This window comes from Cetorhinus maximus, unplaced genomic scaffold (genome assembly GCF_964194155.1).
Source record: "Cetorhinus maximus unplaced genomic scaffold, sCetMax3.hap1.1 HAP1_SCAFFOLD_1847, whole genome shotgun sequence".
Taxonomy (NCBI): domain Eukaryota; kingdom Metazoa; phylum Chordata; class Chondrichthyes; order Lamniformes; family Cetorhinidae; genus Cetorhinus; species Cetorhinus maximus.
The window spans coordinates 35,112-56,863 of record NW_027597787.1 but is presented as its reverse complement, the minus strand read 5'-3'; the positions used below and the strand labels follow the sequence as shown (position 1 = coordinate 56,863).

The window sequence follows — 21,752 nt, the reverse complement described above, 5'->3', positions numbered from 1 at the left end:
GTATTCAAAATCATGAGGGGTCTGGACAGGGTTGATGGGGAGAATGAGATGAGCTCCCCCTTCTGAAAGGATCAAAAACGATAGGGCACAGATTTAAAGTAGTTGGTAAAAGAAGCAAAAGTGACACGAGGAAAACCTTCTTCGCGCAGCGAGTGGTTAAGGTCTGGAATGCACTGCCTGGGAGTGTGGTGGAGGCAGGTTCAATTGAAGCATTCAGAAGGGAATTAGATTGTTACCGGAAAAGGAAGAACGTGCACGGTTATAAGTAGAAGGCGGGAGAACGGCTCTAAATCAAATGACCATTCAAAAAGCAGGTGCAGTCACGATGGGCTGAATGGCCTCCTTTTGCTCTGAAACAAATCTGTGCCTCCTGGCCACTTCGGAGGCTGAACATGTTTCTCCTTATGGGAGAGACGACAAATCGGGGCCGTTGTTTAAAAATAAGGGGTCTCCCATTTGAGACAGAGATGAGAAATTTGTCCTCTCACAGGGTCGTCAATTGTGGAATTCTCTTCACCAGAAAGCAGTGGAGGCTATTGAATAATTTTGAGGTTGAGTTAATTCTTGATTGACAGGGAGTCAAAGATTATGGGGGTAGACAGGAAAGTAGAGTTGGGGCCTCAATTAGATCAGCTATGATCTTATCACATGGCCGAGCAGGCTCACAGGCCTGAATGGCCTATACCTGCTCCTAATTCATATGATTAACTGCTTTCTACCACAAGGCCTTTCACTGGGAGGGCCACTGTAGATTTCATCCTCTAGCTCCAAGCCAGGCAAATCTTCCAGCTTCTTTTCCCTCACCAACTCCAAGTGAGCTGCAAACTACACAAGCCCAGATGTGCAACTGCCTTCTGTGGGAAACACCCAGATAAATCAAACAAAAGAACCTTCTAACTCCAACAGCCCATCTCCATGGCAACATGGCATGCTTTAGGAGATTCCAAACAGAAATGCATGAATATCTTTTTCCATCTCTACAGCATTTTATTTTATGATCCATATGAAATGTGCAATGGATACTCGCAACAAGCCTCAAAGAGCATCAGCTCACTGGAAACAAAGGTATGAGACCAGCCAGTCCAGCAGAAAGGGATCCTCCCACTTCACCAACTGTCAGGATGAAACTCTTTCGAGTTATCAACAGTCACAGATTGCAACTCTTTCAAGTACAATCACAGTTCTTGGTTTCCAGGAGTGGGACATGAACCCACAACCCTCTGATTCAAAGGCGAGGGTGCTATGAACTGAGCCACAGCTGACACCTCCAACTGTCAGGATGAACATGGTTCAGTCCTGGATGTGATTAACAGCAGCAATAAGAGCAGAATCCAATCTCTGTGATCACTTGTGAACACGCTGGTGTGTCTGCAGGTGGGATGACTGAGTGAATCCCTTCCCACACACAGAGCACATGAATGGCCTCTCCCCGGTGTGAACTCGCTGGTGCCTCTGTAAGCTGGATAATCGAGTGAATCCCTTCCCACACTGAGAGCAGGGGAATGACCTCTCCCCAGTGTGAAGTTGCTGGTGTAGCAGCAGGTTGGATGACTGGGTGAAACCCTTCCCACACACAGAGCAGGTGAACGGCCTCTCCCCGGTGTGGACTCGCTGATGTGTCTGCAAGTTGAATAACCGAGTGAATCCTTTCCCACAATGAGAGCAGGTGAATGGCCTCTCCCCGGTGTGAATTTCCTGGTGTGTTAGCAGGTTGGATAACTGGGTTAATCCCTTCCCACACTCAGAGCAGGTGAACGGCCTCTCTCCAGTGTGAACTCGCTGGTGTCTCAGCAGGGTTGATGAATCACTGAATCCCTTGCCACACTGAGAGCAGGTGAATGGCCTCTCCACTGCATGAACTCGCTGGTGTGCGTGCAGCTGCCATGAACCACTGAATGCCTTCCCACACTCAGAGCAGGTGAATGGCCTCTCCCCAGTGTGACTGCGTTGATGAATTTCCAGTGCAGACGGGCATCGGAATCCCTTCCCACAATCCCTACATTTCCATGGTTTCTCCATGGTGCGAGTGCCCTTGTGTCTCTCCAGGTTTGACAATCAGTTGAAGCCTCGTTCACACACAGAACCTGTGTACGGTCTCCCTGGCTGTGAAAGCTGAAATGTTTCTTCAGACTGTATAACAGTTCATAGCTCTTTCCAAAGCCAGTGCATTGGAATACACTTACTCGGGTGTGTGAGAATCGGTGCTTTTCCAGTCACACTGATGTTTCAAATATTTTGAAGCAGACATAACAGACAAATATTTCTTCTAGATTCAAAGGCTGCTGATATACCGATCCCGATGAATCAAGTGGCTCTGCCAGATCTTGATGTGACCTTTGGTTTGAGTTTTCTGACTGCAAATCATCCCCTTCTAATGTCCTGTAAAAGGAGTTTACAAAAGTCATCACAGAAAGTCTGCGATAGAAATTCAGAAGACAATTCTAGTTTCTATGGAACATTCTTTCCCCTCTCATTCCCCAAAGGCTGTAAATCTCCATCCCCAACATGCTCCCTGCATTTTGAGCTCTCAGGAATGTTCAGACAGATTCAAAATGTTAGCTCTGTTTCTTGCTCCACATATGCTGCCAGACCTGCTGAGTTTTTTGCACCATTTTCTGTTTTTACTCCCTTCATTCTCACTCTGTTATATCTCATTTATACATTCCCAATTCTCCTGAAGGAGCCAAAAAGATTGTAATACTTGAATAGCGATACAGAGGGGATATGAGGAAGAACTTTATTTAGACAGCAAGTAGTCATGGCCTGGAATTCGATGCCTATGAGGATGGCAGAACCGGAGATGATCAATGGTTTCAAAATGAAATTGGATAGGGAGTTGAAAGAAAAACTTTCAGGGGAACGAGGATACAGATGGAGAATGGGATCGACTGGATTACTCTACAGAATGTCAGCATGGATCTGAGTTTCCAATTGGACACCATCTGTGCTGTAATGCGTTTATGACTGGAAATATATAATGCAGCTACAGTATTATTACAGGACTAGAAATAATAATAAATGAACTTTAATACAGAATAATAAATAACTAGACATTTCTCTGTTGTTACGATCCCTGTGGAAACCAATAACCTTAAAATAAACAAATTCCCAGACAACCCCAACGGAATAAACAGAAGGACAAGGTTTTATTTTTTAAAAACGATTCCGGTAACAATCAAACTAAATTCAACATAAATGAAGCCTGCATTAACAGACAAATGGCATTTCAATAGACCGGATAAATATGACTTTAAACAGCTGGAGCATCAGCCTGGTCCACAAAATCACCAGCATTTCCCCCCTCAGCATATTTGGCACTAATTCCAGTTACAGATTCCCGCAACTCTCTGTATTTCCCAGGGGAAGGAAAGAAAGTGATTTACTCACAGATGTTGGACCGAGGAAGAAGTTTTAATGTTTATGAACCTAAAAACAAATGCTGTGCCGTTTAAAGTCAAATTGCATTGGAAGAAAATGAGAAGACATTTTACACAGTCCCCTCCCGCACCCCCATAGCCGGCAGCCCAGTACGCAGGCGCAGAAAGCGTTTTCTGTCCGAAGCAGGCGCAGTGTGGCTGCCGTCAGCGGTCGCTCTCGATCTCTTTTTGGACCAGCCGGTCGCCGTAGACAGAGGGGGGGAGGGGGAATTCGCTGAGCGGCTTCTCGCTCTGGCCGGAGCCGTCAGCCGGTTGCCTGGAAACTTTGGCTCGAGGAAGTGCAGGGGGAGGGGGAACAATGGGTGGGGGAGGGGGAACAATGGGTGGGGGAGGGGGAACAATGGGTGGGGGAGGGGGAACAATGGGTGGGGGAACAATGGGTGGGGCTCCCGTGTCCGCGCGCCTGGTCCGCAAACTGGAACCCGAGGACGTCACCGCGGAGCACAGTCAGTCCTATTGGCTGATTCAGGCGTCACAATGATTCAGAGGAGCGTTCCCAGTTCACATTGAGAGCACTGGGCTTGATGGTCAAACTCTCTCCACCGAACACGCGCTCGGGTTACTCTCCCTCATTGTGGTCGGACCGAGGTTAACCAATGGGAGGAGCTGGACGACCGGAAGGTGGATGGTCCTCCAACCAATCAGAGCGCGGCCACTGTCGCAATGACGACACGGAACTTCCCCCATTGTTTGAATGCGCATGTTGGACAATGAGCTTTTAAACCTGTCCATTACTGCCCAGCAAAGCTGCTGATGCTGCTTCTCTCTCTGAATGAGGATTTAGCTTCTCACACACGAAAACTTTCTCCCCAGTCCCATGTCAAATACCTGTGAGTAAAACACTTTCTTTTTCTCCCCCTTTCCATTTCTTTTCTAATTCTGGGTTTAAATTGTTGACCTGCAGAAACTGAAGGGAAAGGAAGAGGGTGCAGACTCTGGAAAGGTTGGCCCAGGTCTGTCCTTCTCTCTCGCTCTCTCTTAAAGACAATGACATCCTTTACTCCCTCAGCTTGACACATTTATTTGTCTGGCTAAAAGGATAGCCTCTTTCCTAGTATTTCCAATAAAATAGGCGGATTCCCCAGGAGATGCCTGACATTTAAGGTGGCAGTAAACTAATATAGGGCAGAGATATGTCGAATGTTTTTATATGGTAAATATTTGATATATTTTTTGTTGACCAATAATAACTTTCATTTATAAATATGTCTAGTCTTGTAATATAGTACTCTAGCTACCGTTATATATTTCCCGTCATCGAGTCATTACAGCACAGGAATGCATTCAGCAACTCAAGTCCATGCCGACTCTCTGTAGAGCTATCCATCCCATTCTCCCTCTATGCCCCGTTCTCCTACAAGTTTATTTCCTTCAAGTGTCCACCAATTTCATTTTGAAATCACTGATCATCGCGAGTTCCTCCAGCCTTGCAGGCAGAGAGTTCCAGGTCATGCACACTCGCTCCTAAATAAAGCTCTTCCTTGCATCCTCTCTGTATCTTTAATCAAGTAGTGCAGTGTATATTATGCACATTTTAAATCCAGTAATGTATACATATATATATAGCCTGCATAATGATTTCCAAGGCCCCTGTGCCCTGGACAGGAAGCAGTGCACATGGATCTGCTGATCAGCATGAAATGGCACCTTCAGGAGATTTGGGAGGTACAGCACAGTGAGAATGGAGGGACAGAGAGTTACTGCTTCTGGGGAATATGAGAGAAAGAATGTTCCGTAGAAACTAGAATTATGTGTTGTGAATTTTTATCCTGCACTGACAATGATGACTTTTGTAAACTTCTTTTACAGGATATTAGGAGAGGACTTGTATCTGGGAAACACAAACCAAATATCGCGTCAAGATCTGACAGAGTTACTGGATTCATCAGAACCTGAATATCATCAGCCCTTTGAATGTGGAATATGGAAGGAGAAATGTTCCCCTGTTCTGTCTGTGGGAAAACATTTCAAGCATCAGTGTGACTGGAAAAGCAATGAGACACAGACAACTGAGTGAGAATGCTCCAGTGAACTGACTGTGAAAAGAGCTTTAACCAGTTATACAGTCTGAAACAACATTACGCCATTCACAGCGGGGAGAGATTGTACACATGTTCTGTGTGAAGACAAGGTTTCAACTGAGCAGTTAACCTGGAGGGACACAAGGACACCTGCACCATGGAGAAACCGTACAAATGTGGTGACTGTGGGAAGGGATTCTGCACCCCATCTGCGCTGGAAACTCATCAACGCATTCACACTGGGGAGAGGCCTTTCACCTGCTTTGAGTGTGGGAAAGCATTCACTCAGTCATCCACCCTGCTGAAACACCAGCGAGTTCACTCCGGGGAGAGGCCATTCATCTGCTCTGAATGTGGGAAGGGATTCAGTAATTCATCTCACCTGCTGACACACAAGCGAGTTCACACTGGGGAGAGGCCATTTATCTGCTCTGAGTGTGGGAAGGGATTTACTCAGTCATCCAACCTGCTGATGCACCAGCGAGTTCACACCAGGGAGAGGCCATTCACCTGCTCTGAGTGTGGGAAGAGATTCAGCGATTCATCTGCCCTCCTGACACACCAGCGGGTTCACACCGGGGAGAAGCCCTTCATCTGCTCTACATGTGGGAAGGGATTCCCTCAGTCATCCAACCTGCTGACGCACCAGCGAGTTCACACCGAGGAGAGGCCTTTCATCTGCTCCGAGTGTGGGAAAGGATTCACTCAATTATCCCACCTGCAGACACACCAACATGTTCACAATGGGAAGAGGCCATTCACCTGCTCTGGATGCGGGAAAGGATTCATTCAGTCATGCAACCTGGTGATGCAACAGCGAGTTCATACCAGGGAGAGACCGTCCATCTGCTCTGAATGTGGGAAGGGATTCAGAGATTCGTCCACCCTGCTGAGACACCAGCGAATTCACACTGGTGAGAGGCCATTCACCTGCTCTATGTGTGGGAAGGGTTTCAGTCAGTTATCCAGTCTGCTGAGACACCGGAGAGTTCACAAGTAATTACAGGGGTTGGATTTTGCCGTTATTGCTGCTGTTAATCACATCCAGGACTGAACCATGTTCATTCTTGACAGTTGGTGAAGTGGGAGGATTGGAGATGTACTAGAATGGTGCCAGGGATGAAGGGGCTTGGAGGAAGATTCAGTCATGGGTTTCAAAAGAAAATTGGATCATTATCTGAAGGGGAAAAATTGACAGGGTTATGTGGAAAAGGTAGCGAAATGACACTATGTTCACTGCTCTTGCAGAGGGCTGGCACAGACACAATGGGCTGAATGGCCTCCTTCAGCGTTGTAACCATTCCATCACTCTAGAACACCAGCTAGATGATTTTATTCAACACAGCATGACAGTGGGTCGCACTCTTACCTCTAACTCAGGAGGTGCTGCATTCGAATCCTCAACCCAGAGACTCAAGCCCCCAGAATCCACGGCTGACACCTCCGGTGCCAATTATGAGGGACAGCTGTCCTGTCGGAGGGACCGTCTTTCCAGTGAGACATTAACCCGAGAGCCCCGTCTGCCCTCTCAGGTGTATGTAAAAGATTTAATGGCCACAATTGGAAGGAGAGCAGGAGGGGGAGGAGATCTCCCCTGGTGTCCTGGTGCCTGATATTTTTCCCTCAATCAGCATCAGTGAAAACAGACACTCTGGCCATTGCCGTCTGTGGGAGCTTGCTGTGCACAAATTGGTTGCCACGTTTCCTACATTGTGACCACATTTCAGAAAGTGTTTCATTGGCAGTGGAACACTTTGAGACTCCCTGAGGTGGTGGAAGGTGCTATATAAATGCAAGTTTATTTTTAAATCAACACGCTCCTATTCTTACCGGCAGATTGTCCAGCAGGAGCAGGAGCCAGCTGACCTGAGGGTGGGGGGGAGGGGCAGTGCAAGAACTCCCAGTGTCGACCAATCTGCTTCCGTCCAAAGGCCACTGAATAAACTGTGGGAACTGGCTATTTAAAGGGGATGCCTTATCTTGCTCGTCTGAGAATCCACCCCTTTCCCCCTGTGAAATGCTGGCAGAGAATAGATTTTGGGGCTGGTCAATGTACTGAAAGTATCTCTGCCATTGAAGATGTTTGTCTGTAAACAATTGATCTCACAAATTAATGGATGGAATTACCGAAACTTGGTCCACCGACCATGCAAGAACTGTCCTATCTTTGGTGCAGTTCCAGATCCTGGAATTTTTTTGAACGATCCGTTCACATTGGGAGATCAGGAGAATTGACTTTTTCTTTTCAATTGTTGTGGTTTGTTTTATTTCGAATGGCGATTGCTTTGGAATGTTGTGGATTGTCTCCGCTGCTGGGGTGGAATTTATCACAGCTGTCAAAATATCAGCAGAGTTTTCAGAGCAGGTTGTTAGCTGTGGATTAGCCTAAGGCTTCCTTGGTCTTAATAAAAACGTTTATTTTTTTCAGCTTTGTCCTTACAGAGAATGTTTTCATCCCTGTTTGTTTGTCTGTCTGTCTGTAACAATATATCTTAAAAACTAATGGATGGATTTGAACAAAACGTGGTACACAAATAGAGTATGGTCAAAGGAAGAAATGATTAGATGTAGTGAACGTGCAAACTGGATCCAGGCACTGGATTTTTCATATTCAAATACTGGGCCCTGTTTTCTGCACACAAAAGGAATTTGTCCAAGCATTTTGCCTTTTTAATTAAACAGGAGCTTGGGGGACAATTGTTCCCTGATGCATTCCCCATGGCAGCATCTCAACCAATCAGAGTCGACTTGCCATTTCTGAATTTGAACAAAAGCTTTGGGTAACTGTTCCCTGGTGCATTCTACATGGCAATGCCTCAACCAGCCAGGGTCCATTTGACAACCAATCAGCACCCTGTTTCTCAGACAGTATAAACTGTTGTTCACTTTGACATTTGGTATTCTTGCAACTATCCTAATGAGTGCAAGAAGAAAAGCTTTGACAGCATGTCTCTTTTTTCAGCAATATTCAAATGTTTAAAAGGATTTGATAACATTGGGAGATTGGTTGAAATAACATTTTTTTCTCCCCAACAATTTATTGTAAACAAGAACAACAAATTGGCTGAAAAGTCACATACGCTTGCGCTAGCAAATTGGTTAATTTTAGTGGTAAATGTTCACGATCCGGACCATTTCCGGATTCAAAAATAAGTTATGTACATGTAGTTAAAAATTTTATTTATGAAATCACACAAACGATCGTTTCTGCTTACTGCGTAAAGGTAAAGGATTGTACAGGCATCAGCTAATCCCACACTCCCAATAAAGTATATAGTCTGGTGTCAGCTGATTATATAATCAGAAAAATGCTGATGTAATCTTATGACATCATCACAATAGAATGCGATGACATCAGCAGATTATGCAATCCCAATGGAAAGGTTTGATGTCAGCTCAATCTTAGACATAAGTAGTGTCATGGGAAATGTCCAGAACTGGACCAGTTTTCTTCAGTCAACAAACTCTGCTGCCTGTCTCCCAACTCACACTCAGTCCCGTTCACCTATCACCCGCTGTGCTCACTGACCAACACTGGCTCCCACTCAAGCAACGCCTCGATTTTAAAATTCTCTTTTTTTTCAAATCCCTCCCTAGCATCCTTTTTTTCAAACCACCACGTGGTCTCACATCCCCCTCTCCCCATCTCTGTAATCTTCTCCATCCTTAAAACCCTCTGAGATATCTGTGCTCCACTAATTCTGGCCTCTTCAATATCCCCAATTTCAATTGCACAACAACTGGGGGCTTTGCCTTCAGCTGCCTGGGTCCCACGCTCTGGAATTCCCTCCTTAAACCTCTCTGCCCCTTGATCTCTTGTGCTTCTTTAGGAAACTCCTTAAAACCAAGCTACTGGTCATCTCTTTATGTGGCTCGGTGTAAAATTTTGTTTAGTAATGGCACCTGTGAAGCACATGATTAAAGGTGCTATACAAATGCAGGTTGTTTTTGTTGTTGTGGTTTAATCATGTTCAGCGGAGGTTGCTGTTGTTAAGCAGTCAAATGCTTTCTTGCTGCCTCCTGAGAGAGCTACAGGAAGGCTGTTGACTACAATTGGCCATGCAATCTTCAATGTTTAAATATACAGAGGATTGGAGACATTGTTATGTCGGTCCCTCAGAACTAAAGAGAAACTTGTCTCTTTAAATATATATACCAGGATGAGGCTGAAATGAAATCTGACCTTTTAACCTGCACAAAGACAGGAAGCTCAGATTCACAGGCTGCAGAAGGAATCCATTTGGCCCATCATGCCCGTGCCATCTCTTTGAAAGGAATTTCTGATTCATCCAACTGCTCTCCTCTTTCCCTACAGCCCTGCAAATTCTTCCCTTTCAAATATTTACACCTTGGAAATAAATAATTGAATCTGCTTTCAGGCAGATCAGAACAACTCGCTGTGTGAAAAAAATAAAATTTACATAGAAACTAGGAACAGGAGTAGGCCATTCGGCTCCGCCATTCATTATGATCATAGCTGATCATCCAACTCAATAGCCTGCTCCCACTTTCTCCCCATAACCTTTGATCCCTTTCACCCCAAGAGCTGTATCTAACTCCTTGAAAACATACAATGCTTTGGTCTCAACTACTTTCTGTGGTAACGAATTCCACAGGCTCACCACTCTTTGGATGAAGAAATTTCTCCTCATCTCAGTCCTAAATGGTCTACCCCATATCCTCAGACTGTGACCCCTGGTTCTGGACTCCCCCACCATCATCTCACCTTCTGGATCCTTTGCCAATTACCTTAGAGGGATTCACTTTCTGTTAAACAGCCTGCCACTTCCTTTCACCCACTTTCCCTAAAGAGCATAAATCTAATCAAAAGTCCAGCAAAATCAAATATTTTTACTGATAAAATTTATTAATGTCACAGAACATGGTTTAAAAAAAACAGAAAATTACTTGAGGATTAAAGACAACCAGAGTAAAAGGATGTGCACAATGTTCTCGATCCAAATAGTTTCTTTTTGGCTCCTCTGTACCCTGTCCTCATGACTCCCCACTTTGGACACAGGAGCACTGAACCCCGGGGAGGTCACATCACCATCTCTCCCTCCCTGATTGGCTGGAGACCCATTTCCCAGTCAGTCCTCCAGCACCTTGCTGTCTCTATTAGTGCGGCGTCAGTGGCAGTTTCCCAACTGGGCCACAAGCCCTGTTATTCTCAGCTACATTGAGCCTTCAGCTCCATCGCCTGGCTGTCATTCACATGCGCAATAGAGAGACAGAAAGGCGTAGGAACTCAAATGGGAACTCGAAACTTTGGCTCTAAACCAACACTGTAACATTTGTCAGTCCTGTATGTGTTTTTTATACTAGGGTTTTTATTATTAGATTTAGGTGCTGGAGGCAAAGGGTGGGGGCTTTTAAAGGGTAACTTTCCCTTTCTAAATCTGTATTGTCTATCGTGTCAGCAGTGGCTCAGTGGATCTCACTCTTACTTCTGAGTCAGAAGGTTGTTGGTTCCAGTCCCAATCCAGGGGCCCAAGAACAACAATCAAAATTGACATTCCTGGTGCCAGCACTGAGAGAGTGCTGCACTGTCAGAGCTGCTGTCCTTCAGACGAGCAATACACCAAGGCCCTGTCTGCCCTCTCAGGTGGGCGAAGAAGAACCCACAGCCACTATTTCGAAGAAGGGCAGAAGAGTTATCTCCAGCAGGGACTGGGAGAGAAATCCTGGGCCCCGGTGCTTTTCCTGTTTCCAGGCTCTCAGGCTTCTCCGTGCAACAGAACTTTTAAGGGGCCAGAGAACGAAGACTGAATGGCTCACAGTTGTATCTGTTTGGTCATCAGCAAGTCCGAAGACTCTGCTGATTGCTGCTTCTCACCACAATATATTTTCAATATCTGCAACGCCCCATAACTTTATCACGATATTTCTAACCTCAAAAAACTCAGAAAAAAACAGCAAGATGGAGTGGGATAACAGGTAACTGGACAAAAGGATAAGATTGAAGTATATGGAAAAGACTCTTGTGAATTATGTGCAGTAAAACAGGTTACTGATTCACTCTGAGCTCAATCTGCACTCCTGTCCTGGTGATCTCATCCCACAAATCCTGCTCACAGTAAACTTTCACCAGCAACAAAATAAACAGAACTCCAGCCAGGATTCCACCCTCTGTTCGCAAGATAATTATAGATGACAAAGGCCATCGAGTCCTGTTCATCTCACCTATCTCCATACACACATATGTATTAGGAGCAGGAGTAGGTCATTCGCCCCCATGAGCCTGCCCCGCCATTAGATAACATTCTCTACATTTCACCAATGACTACAACTCAAAAGTGCTGAATTGGCTGGAAAGTGATTTAGGACATTGTGAAAGGTGCTATATAAATGTAGGTTTTGTCTTTCTTTCATTATAACTGCATGCAGTGGGCAGAGTGACAGTAGCAATGGTGAAAGTGGAGGCCCAATGCTGATTATTTAAAGATAATTAATCACCGAGCAATCAACTGATGTTAGCAAAGTGGCTACATTTACAAAAACAATTCAAATCTGTACCTAATCTACCCCCAAAACCCCTCTAGCTCCCCTGAACTCCTCCAACCATCCCCCCTTCTCCACCAAACTTCCCTGACCTCCCTCCAAATTTCCCCCAACCCCTTCCAAACTTCCCCAAATCCCTCCAACTTCCCTCCAAACCTTGACCTACCCCTCAACCCCCCTCCAAACTTTCCCCAACTCCCAAACTTCCCCACAACCCCTTTCAAAACCTACCCCCAACCACCCCTCCAACCTACCCACATCCCCCAAACCCCCTCCCACATCCCCCAAACCCCCTCCAAACTTCCCCCAACCCCCTCTAAACATGCCCCCCCTTCCTCCCACCCACCCCTCCCCCCCACCCCCTACCCACAACAGCATCCAATTGGTTGTAAAATTACAGGGATTTGACTGACTATTTCTCAAGCAGGAAAACTCTCAGTTTCTGCTGCTGCTGCTTCTCACCTTCGGGCAGCTTTGTGGTTTCCTGGCAGGCTTTTCAAAAAAATTGGAATTGCAAAGCTGCCTGAAGTTCGAGGCAGCAGCAGCAACTCGTGAAATTGACCTGACACTGACAGACTGGCTTCGAAAATATCAGAACTCTCAGCCTGACAGATCTGTTTTTTAAGCTGGTCTGTCAGGTTTGTAGCTCTGGCTGCTCAGTGAGGATGATGCAAAACTGTTTGAAACAATGAGCCCAGACCACACCTACTCACCTCCCCCACCCATAACATCCCAGGCCCTGCTGTTTGGCACTGTCTGAACCCCACTCTCCCGGGCCTTGATCCCTGGTGTCTTGGGCCAACATTTATCCTTCAGTCAACATAACCACAAACATATCATTTGGGTCATTATCACATTTCTGTTTGTGGGACCTTGCCGTGTGCAAATTGGCTGCCGAGTTTCCTACATTACAACAGTGACTACATTTCAAAAGTGGCTGTAAAAGGCTTTGAAACATCCTGTGGTTGTGAAAGGCGCTATAGAAATGCAAATCCTTGTTTCATTGTCAGCAAATTTGGACACATTACACTCAGTCCCTCATCTAGATCATTCATAAGGATTGAGACCTCATTTTGTGTATGAACCTCCTGGTTGACAGCTTTCCGAATGCTTTTTGAAAGTCCAAATACACCACACACAAGATGAGGAATTATTTGTTTTAAAAACACAGCGAGTTGTTACGATTTGGAATCCACTGCCTCAAAACTGACTGGAAGTAAATTCAACTGTATCGTTCAAAAGGGAACTGGACAGATTCTTGAAAGAAAAAGAAAATTGCAGGGCAATGGGATTAATTGGAAAGAGCCTCCAATTGCCTCCTACTGTGCTCTATGAGCCTCATGTGCATTTAAAGGATCTTCAAATGTGGGTGACATATTAAAGCAATCAGTGCCTCCTCTTCTCTGTATGTTTAGTTTAACACTTCAATCTCCCCTTCACATTCTCTGAAGTGGCAGATGGAGTTTAATACAGGGAAAGTTGAGGTGATGTAATTTGGCAGAAGGAACAGGTAGAGGCAACACAGATGTCATGGCACAGTTCCAAAGAGTGAGCAGAGACAGAGGGACCTGGGGGTTCATGTGCAGCGATCTTTGAAGGTGGCAGGACACAGTGAGAGAGGAATTAGCAAAGCATGTGGGATCTTGAGCTTCAGAAATAGAGAGCTTGGGTTGGATCTTGGGTACCGAGGTGGGTAGCTTGGATCTGGAAATTTTCCAATTGCCGGACCTGCCTCGATTTAAAGGTTCCCAAATGTTGTGATCTTCACTCGGGGGCGGGGGGAGGGGGGTGGTGCTTTGAGGTGGGCGGTTATGGATGGAGTTGGTTGCTGTGCCACTGGAATCGGAGCTTAGGCGGCTAACAGGATGCCCGAGCACTGAGGTGGGCTGGTTAAAAGGCCTGCCTCCATCTCTGGGACTTTATCCCAGTTGCATTGTAACCTTTTGGAATCTCTGGTCCTCGCCAGTGGCACCCACATGCCAAGAGAATGTTTTAAAAATAAATTAATAGACATGATTATTTGGAATAATTGCCCACCCACCAGGGGCAGCAGCCCAACACAATTCCTCCTCACTAATTGCAAGTGAGCCAATTGCAAGCCCCCATTCCACCCCAAGGCCCTTATGTACTCCATGCCCGCTCATGCCAACTCTTGCCCTGGCATGGATCCCCCATCGCCCCTTTTACCCTACATCCCAACTCACATTATTCACTATGGGCAGACCCCAGGAGCCAGGTTGAGATTAATTAAAATAAAGTTCTAAAAATCTAAAACAGCCTTCACTATTTTTAAACAAAACTCCCATTCTTGCAACCTTATTCAAAACTTTTGGTTAATCTCATATAAAAACCAACATACTTCTGTCCATACCACTTCAAAGGCAGCTAAACCCTTAATGGTCTCTTTAAGTTGTCAAAGTGTGGACTCAGAACAGCTGCTGAGATGACTGTAGGTTTTGGAAGTCAGCCAAGCATTCATAAATAGCCCTTAGGGAAATGCCAGCAATTACTGAAACTGCTGGGACTGATGCTACATTGTACAGCCAACTATCTTTTTCACTTACACTGACAGCTGCAGACGAAGTCAGGAGAGCAGGGGATTTTAAAAAAGACTTTCAATCATGACAGTTAAACAGACCCTATCCACCCAACAAGAGTCTTTACGTCTACTCCATAAAGTCGTGACTTTCACACTATGAGTTAACTCCCTTGCAGAAGGCAAAATGGTGCCTGTTTGAACTCAGTGCTGAGTTCAGATGGCTCTGCTGAGTTCAGGTTCAACTTGGGTGTGAATCAAGCCCTGCCCCTGTCCCCTACTGGCAAAAATTGGATCTGTGAAAAATGGGAGTGGGACTTCCGCATCCGGGTCCCACCCACAATTTTTGAAGGTAGGTGAGTCTTTCTGACTCTGAAAATCCAGGTCATTGAGTAAAAAAGCAGGGAAGTGACATTGGACCATCATAAAGCTCTGATACTCTGAAGCCAAAATGGACATGTCCAGGCATTGCAACATTTTTGAATCCAACTAAATGCTGAGGTCACGAGCTTTCTGGTGAATTCTCCATGGCAACGACTTGACCAGTCGCAACTGACTTGCCAACTAATCAGCACCCTTTTCTCACATAGTATAAATAGTTGCTCCCTTTGAAATTTGGTGTTCTTGTGTTTGTCCTGATAAGTGCAATATGAAAACTTCAAGAGCATGTCTCTTTTTGCAGCAATAAATGACCTTCATCAGCTTCTGTGGAACATTTCAGTGGAAATGTGCACTTCCAGACCACTGGAAACAAAGTTGTAAGACTGGCCAGTACAGCAGAAAGAAACCCTTTGACCCTCCCACTTCACCAACTGTCAGAATGAACATGGTTCAGTCTTGAATGTGATTGACAGCAGCAATCACAGCAGAATCCAACCCCTGTAATTACTGGTGAACTCGCTGGTGTCTCAGCAGGTGAGATGACCGAGTGAATCGTTTCCCACACATGGAGCAGGTGAACGGCCTCTCCCCAGTGTGAACACCCTGGTGTCGCAGTAGGGTGGATGAATCACTGAATCCCTTCCCACACTCACAGCAGATGAAAGGCCGCTCCCCAGTGTGAACTCGCTGGTGTGTCAGCATGTTGGTTAACTGAGTGAAACCCTTCCCACACATGGAGCAGCTGAATGGCCTCTCCCCAGTGTGAACTCGCCGGTGCTTCTGCAAGATGGATGGATCAGCAAATCCCTTCCCACACTCAGAGCAGGTGAACGGCCTCTCCCCAGTGTGAGCTCGCTGGTGTCGCAGAAGGTTGCATAATCGACTGAATTGCTTCCCACATACAGAGCAGTTGAATGATTTGTCCCCAGTATGAACTCGCTGGTGTATCAGCAAGCTGGATGAATCACTGAAACCTTTCCCACATATGGAGCAGGTGAACGGTCTCTCCCCCGTGTGAACTCGCTGGTGTGTCCGCAGATTGGAAGAGTTAGTGAATCCCTTCCCACAATCAGAGCAGGTGAACGGCCTCTCCCCGGTGTGAAGTCGCTGGTGTATCTGCAGGTGGGATAACTGAGTGAATCCCTTTCCACAATCAGAGCAGGTGAACGGCCTCTCCCCAGTGTGAATGCGGCGATGAGATTCCAGTGCAGATGGGGACCGGAATCCCTTCCCACATTCCCCACATTTGCATGGTTTCTCCATGGTTCAGGTGTCCTTGCATTCCTTGAGGTAAGATGTTTAACTGAAGCCTCATCCACAAACAGTACACGTGTTCGGTCTCTCCTGGCTGTGAATGGTGCAATGTTTCTTCAGTCTGTGTATCTGGTTAAAGTTTTCTCCACAGTCAGTGCATTGGAACTCTCGCACATGTGTGTACACGAGCTTCTTGGTGATTTTCCAGACACAGTGACGTTTAAAATCTGTTGAAGCAGACAGAACAAACATTTCTCTTTCTAGTTCAAAGGCTGATGATATTGAGCTCCCATAAATCAAGTCAGGTCTGGCTGAAACGCTCCAGCCCAGGCAACATCCTGGTGAATCCCCTCTGCACCCTCTCCAGTGCAATCACATCCTTCCTATAGTTTGGTGACCAGAATTGCACACAGCACTCCAGCTGTGGCCTAACTCACATTGTATACACTCCAACATAACCTCCCTGCTCTTATATTCTGTGTCTCGGCTAATAAAGGCAAGTGTCCCACATGAGCTGGGGTGGGGTGGAATATCTGGTGTTAGTGATGGTGCGGATATGTGGTCAGAAACTTATCTTGGGGTTAAATCTGACACCAGGATTGTGAACAGTGTGGTTGAGCCTCAGACAGTTCCCAGGGAGAGGGATGCACACGGCCGTTATGGAACAGAATTTTCCAGGCTGATCAAATCCACAAGGGAGACTTGGCCAAACTATCACAATGATTTTTCTATTTGCATTTATTACAAGGAGGCTTGTGCACTGAAGTCAGAAGTAATGAGTCCACAGCCACCTTCAGAGATTTTAAAGATTAATTTAAAGTATTTATTAACTTTAATAAAAACTTAAGAAAATAAAAATAAGAAAAAACTTAAACACGCACACACAAAATCACGGTTACACAGTTACTTAATCTTATAGCATTTCGCAAAATTCATACTTAACCAGACTACCAACTACACACTTCCTTTAAGGCAACAGCCCAAATAGATTCCCAATTTATAAACACATTCAATACTATTACCACTAGCACCCACTCGACAGTGAAATTCCAACGGCTTTTAACACAACCTTGGTTACTGGAACAGCAAACTTCTGGAGGGTAGCTTGAGGCTTTCCCCCCCCCCCCCCAAGTCTGTTTCACACGTTGCACCTTTCAAGTTCTCACATGGCCATACCCCACACAACCTTCCATCCTTCTTTAAATATATTTTATACCTTTTGATTTGTAAATCCCATTGTTTCTCTTTCAAAGTTACTTTTCCCAGAATATAAAAATCTTTCACGTTGTTATTATGGCCAGCACTTCTGGGAAAAACGAATGCAATCACTTTGCCTGACTTATCTTGTCAGTTGTAAACATTACACCATCCCTTTGAAAATCAAACAACTCCTTCTTTATCTAAACATATAAATTACCTTCACACCTTATCCACTGAGACCTCATTCCAGCTCACTCATCCCCATTTCAAATGCTTCTTTTACACCTCACTCCTTTGATAATTTAAACCTTGCAGTCTAATTGTCTTTAGTTAATTAAATTAGCCACACACACACAGAACCATAAGCTTGTTTCACAATATCCCACAATAATATCAGAAAAAAATCTGATAGTTCCTTGACAATTCAAAGTGGTGACTGAAGACAATAGCTTTGGTCTTCCCAAATTTTGATTGGAGATAATTCCTGCTCATTCAGTACTTGGTGTCAGATAAACAGTTTGATAATTTAGTAACAGTGGAGGAATGGAGAGGGATGGTGGTGAGGTAGAGCTGGGCATTGTCAGTGTACATGTGAAAACTAACACGGTGCTTTTGGGTGATGTCACCTAGTGGCAGCGGGTAGATGAGAAATAGGAGGGGCCAAGGATAGATCCTTGGGGGACACCAAGTTCAAGGACTTTGTGGAGAAAAGGGAGTTTGGAGATGGGGTGGTAGTTTGTAAAGATGGTGGGATAAAGGTTTGTTTCTTCTCAGGAGGGTGATGGTGGTGGATTTTAAGGCAAGAGGGACAGATATGAGAAAGAACCGTTAACAATATCAGCTAACATAGAGAAAATGGATGGTCAGCAGTTTCGTGAGAATAGGGTCAAGGCAGCAGAAGGCAGGTCTCATTGACAAGATGAGCTCTGAGACGGCAAGAAGTGGGAGAGGGGCGAAACGGGAGAAAAACAGATTCAGGGCAAGGGGCAGGGGGGAAGCTTTAGAAAGAGTTTGGCCCGGTGGGCCAGTGGAAGGAGGGAAGCAGCTGATCGGATTGTCTCAATCTTAGTGACAAAGAAGCTCCATGAGCTCCTCACACTTGTTGTTGGAGGTGTGGATGAAGGAGACAGAGAGGGAGAGCACTTCAAAAGGAACTAATTTGTGTTAGAGATATTAAAAAGACTCAACACGGTGCAAGTTTAACACAAAGCTGATTTATTTGACTTTATCCAGAATATTAATTGGACTGGAGTTTATTAACATCAGCAGAAACAGACCAAATGGGCACAGTTCAGTCCTGGATGTGATTAACAGAAAAACCCAATCACTTGTGAACTCGCTGATGTTTCAGCAGTTTGGATGAGGTTATGAATCCCCTCCCACACTCGGGGCAAGTGAATGGCCTCTCCCCAGTGTGAACTTGCCGGTGTCTCAGCAGGGAGGATGTGGTTGTGAATCCCCTCCCACACTCGGGGCAGCTGAATGGCCTCTCCCCAGTGTGAACTCGCCGGTGTCTCAGCAGGGAGGATGTGGTTGTGAATCCCCTCCCACACTCAGAGCAGGTGAATGGCCTCTCCCCAGTGTGCGTGCGCTGGTGTGTCAACAGGATGGATAAGCGAGTGAATCCCATCCCACACTCTGAGCAGGTGAATGGTCTCTCCCCATTGTGAATTCGCTGGTGTACAATGAGTTGAGATGATTGTCTGAACCCAGTCCCGCAGTGAGAGCACCTGAACGGTCTCTCATCGGTGTGAACACGTTGATGGATCATCAGGTCCCCGGAACTTTTAAAGCACTTCCCACAGTCTGGACATTTGAAAGGTCTCTCGTCAGTGTGAACACTCTGGTGATTCAGCAGGGTGGATGCGTTAGCAAATCCCTTCCCACACTTGGAGCAGGTGAATGGGCTCTCCCCAGTGTGAATTCGCTGGTGAACAGTGAGGTGAAATAATGTCTTGAACCCAGTCCCACAGTGCGAGCACCTGAATGGCCTCTCATCAGTGTGAACACGTTGATGGGCAGTCAGTTCCCGGGGACTTTTAAAGCACTTCCCGCAGTCTGGGCATTTGAAAGGTCTCTCGTCAGTGTGAACTCGCTGGTGTGTCAGCAGGGTGGATGACCGAGCAAATCCCTTCCCACACTCGGAGCAGGTGAACGGCCTCTCCCCAGTGTGAACTCGCCGATGTTTCAGCAGGCTGGACGAACAAGTAAATCTCTTCCTACACTCAGGGCAGGTGAATGGCCTCTCCCCAGTGTGAATTCGTTGATGATTTTCCAGCTCTGATGGGTAATTAAATCCCTTCCCACAGTCCCCACATTTCCACAGTTTCTCCCTGTTGTGACTGCATTTATGTTTCAACAGATTAGATGATCGGTTGAAGCCTCGTCCACACACAGAACACGTGTACGGTTTCTCCCCACTGTGAACGGTGCTTTTTCCTTCCATGTTCAACTTCCGATGATATCTGGGTGATGATAAACTGGGCAACTCTGTCAGATCCTGATGTGATGTTTGGTTTCAGTTTCCCAACTGCAAATCCTCCCCTTCTAATACCCTGTGAAATTGATTTAAAACAGAGAAAAGGGAGTGAGAGAGAACCCACAAAAACAGGTTGTGAAATTGAGCTGAATGAATCTGGTAATTTGTGGGGCCGGCACCAGGGAAAAGTGACCATGAAAACTGCTGGATTGTCATAAAAACCCAACTGGTTCACATGTCCTTCAGGGAAGGGAATCTGCCACCCAGTCTGGGCCTACACAAGGCACAGGCCTAGATGGGAGAAGACAGGAAGAGAGAGAAGGGTCGGGGTGGGAGAGGGAACGGTTGAAAAAGAGGGATTACAACTCAACCAGAATTTTGACAGAAACTCAAAACCCTGAACCTCCACCACCAAGAAGGGCCAGCTCACCACCACCTTCTCAAAGGAAACTAGGGATGGGCAATAAATGCTGGCCCATCCAGCAAAGCCCACATCCTGTGAATGAAAAATACATAAGGTATTAGCTAATCATAAAAGTATCACAGACACAGATTTAAGATTTAGGGTAAGATCTACAGGGGGAATGTGAGGAAGAAATTTCACACATTGAGTGTTAATGACCTGGAACTCAATGCTTAAACTCAAAGACCGATAATATCCAGGTCCTGATGAATCGAGTGACTTGAGTCAGATCTTAATGTGATCTTTGCTTTGAATGGCTGTGTGTAAATCCTCCCCTTCCAATTCCCTATAAAAGGAGTTTCCAAAACCCATCCCCGTCAGTCCAGGATAGAAATGCACAACATTCTCTCCTCCTGCTGACAGGGATGACCACGCATGCGCCCTGCTGCACATTAACCCCGCTCAAGATGGCGGCCGTTAACCCGGGCCTTTTGTTGGAGACGCGATCCCGCAGCCTTCGCCCCGCAGATAGTTTCTTATTTAGGGTTCAGACCCGCATCAAGTGCTTATGAACGCTCCCCGTCCACCCACCGGCTCTATTTCTCCCTGCACTCCACCCTTTATCTTACCTCCTGTGGATCCGACAAACAAGCCTCTGTCCTCCGCCATTACCCACACTGCGCATGCTCCAGATCACAGTGCCCGGTGGATTGACGGAGACTCCGGACCAATAGGAAGAGCGGGCGGACCTGGAGGTCCAATCGTGAGCGTGTGATCCTCCAACCAATCAGAGTGAATGAGGGGCGGGGTTGAATTCGGATGTCCCTCATTGGCTGAAACTCTGCATCATTTTGAAAGCTGATTTGTCTCAACCTCCAGGAGAAAACTGGACCTTTATTTGTGGCTTTAAACAGATGAAACCCTGTGGGTGCGAAGCAAACGTTTCAACATTTGTTAATGAAATGTGGGAACATGATGAAACAATGCACAAACAATTCATGGGCTGACTTAAATGAATAACTGGGGAGACATGGAGTGTTAACATTAAAACAAGGAGAGTCCCTGTTTCCAATAAGTGAACTGGCAGAAGGGTTAGGACAGGTTGGGTGTCAGCTGTGGCTCAGTCCATAACACCCTCGCCTTTGAATCAGAGGGTTGTGGGTTCATGTCCCACTCCCGGAAACCAAGAACTGTGATTGTACTCGAAAGAGTTGCAATCTGTGACTGTTGATAACTCGAAAGAATTTTTGAGGTGTCAGCTGTGGCTCAGTTCATAGCACCCTCGCCTTTGAATCAGAGGGTTGTGGGTTCATGTCCCACTCCCGGAAACCAAGAACTGTGATTGTGCTTGAAAGAGTTGCAATCTGTGACTGTTGATAACTCGAAAGAATTGAGGAGGTGTCAGCTGTGGCTCAGTCCATAGCACCCTCGCCTTTGAATCAGAGGGTTGTGGGTTCATGTCCCACTCCCGGAAACCAAGAACTGTGATTGTACTCGAAAGAGTTGCAATCTGTGACTGTTGATAACTCGAAAGAATTTA

General features: G+C 45.9%; 3 protein-coding genes across 3 annotated transcripts; 1 reads left to right on the top strand and 2 right to left on the bottom strand.

The window, feature by feature from the left end:
- Positions 1-997: 997 nt before the first annotated feature.
- On the bottom strand, positions 998-16,289 carry LOC144676720 (uncharacterized). The gene is made up of 3 exons (XM_078537062.1): positions 15,393-16,289; positions 1,286-2,040; positions 998-1,127 (listed from the first exon to the last, which is right to left on the bottom strand). The coding sequence occupies exons 1-2, from the start codon at positions 16,137-16,139 to the stop codon at positions 1,345-1,347; spliced, it is 1,443 nt and encodes a 480-aa protein (XP_078393188.1). The 5' UTR covers positions 16,140-16,289; the 3' UTR covers positions 998-1,127; positions 1,286-1,344.
- On the top strand, positions 4,149-6,458 carry LOC144676722 (uncharacterized). The gene is made up of 2 exons (XM_078537064.1): positions 4,149-4,267; positions 5,247-6,458. Exon 2 carries the CDS (start codon positions 5,616-5,618, stop codon positions 6,456-6,458), a length of 843 nt encoding a protein of 280 aa, XP_078393190.1. The 5' UTR covers positions 4,149-4,267; positions 5,247-5,615.
- A 2,242-nt stretch (positions 16,290-18,531) lies between the features above and the next one.
- LOC144676719 (uncharacterized) lies at positions 18,532-20,909 on the bottom strand. Its single transcript, XM_078537061.1, has 2 exons — positions 20,842-20,909; positions 18,532-19,885 (listed from the first exon to the last, which is right to left on the bottom strand). Exon 2 carries the CDS (start codon positions 19,774-19,776, stop codon positions 18,655-18,657), a length of 1,122 nt encoding a protein of 373 aa, XP_078393187.1. The 5' UTR covers positions 19,777-19,885; positions 20,842-20,909; the 3' UTR covers positions 18,532-18,654.
- Positions 20,910-21,752: the final 843 nt, after the last annotated feature.

What these genes read in the sequence shown, in the direction of transcription:
- LOC144676722 (XM_078537064.1), top strand. Translation starts at nt 5,616, where the DNA reads ATGGAGAAACCGTACAAATGTGGTGACTGTGGGAAGGGATTCTGCACC.
- LOC144676720 (XM_078537062.1), bottom strand. Translation starts at nt 16,139, where the DNA reads ATGGAGAAACCATGCAAATGTGGGGAATGTGGGAAGGGATTCCGGTCC. An exon ending in ACCTGCTGAGACACCAGCGA is followed by an intron (nt 2,041 to 15,392) that starts GTTCACCAGTAA and finishes TCAAACCTGGAG; the next exon opens with AGACACAAGGGCACTCGCAC.
- LOC144676719 (XM_078537061.1), bottom strand. Translation starts at nt 19,776, where the DNA reads ATGGAAGGAAAAAGCACCGTTCACAGTGGGGAGAAACCGTACACGTGT.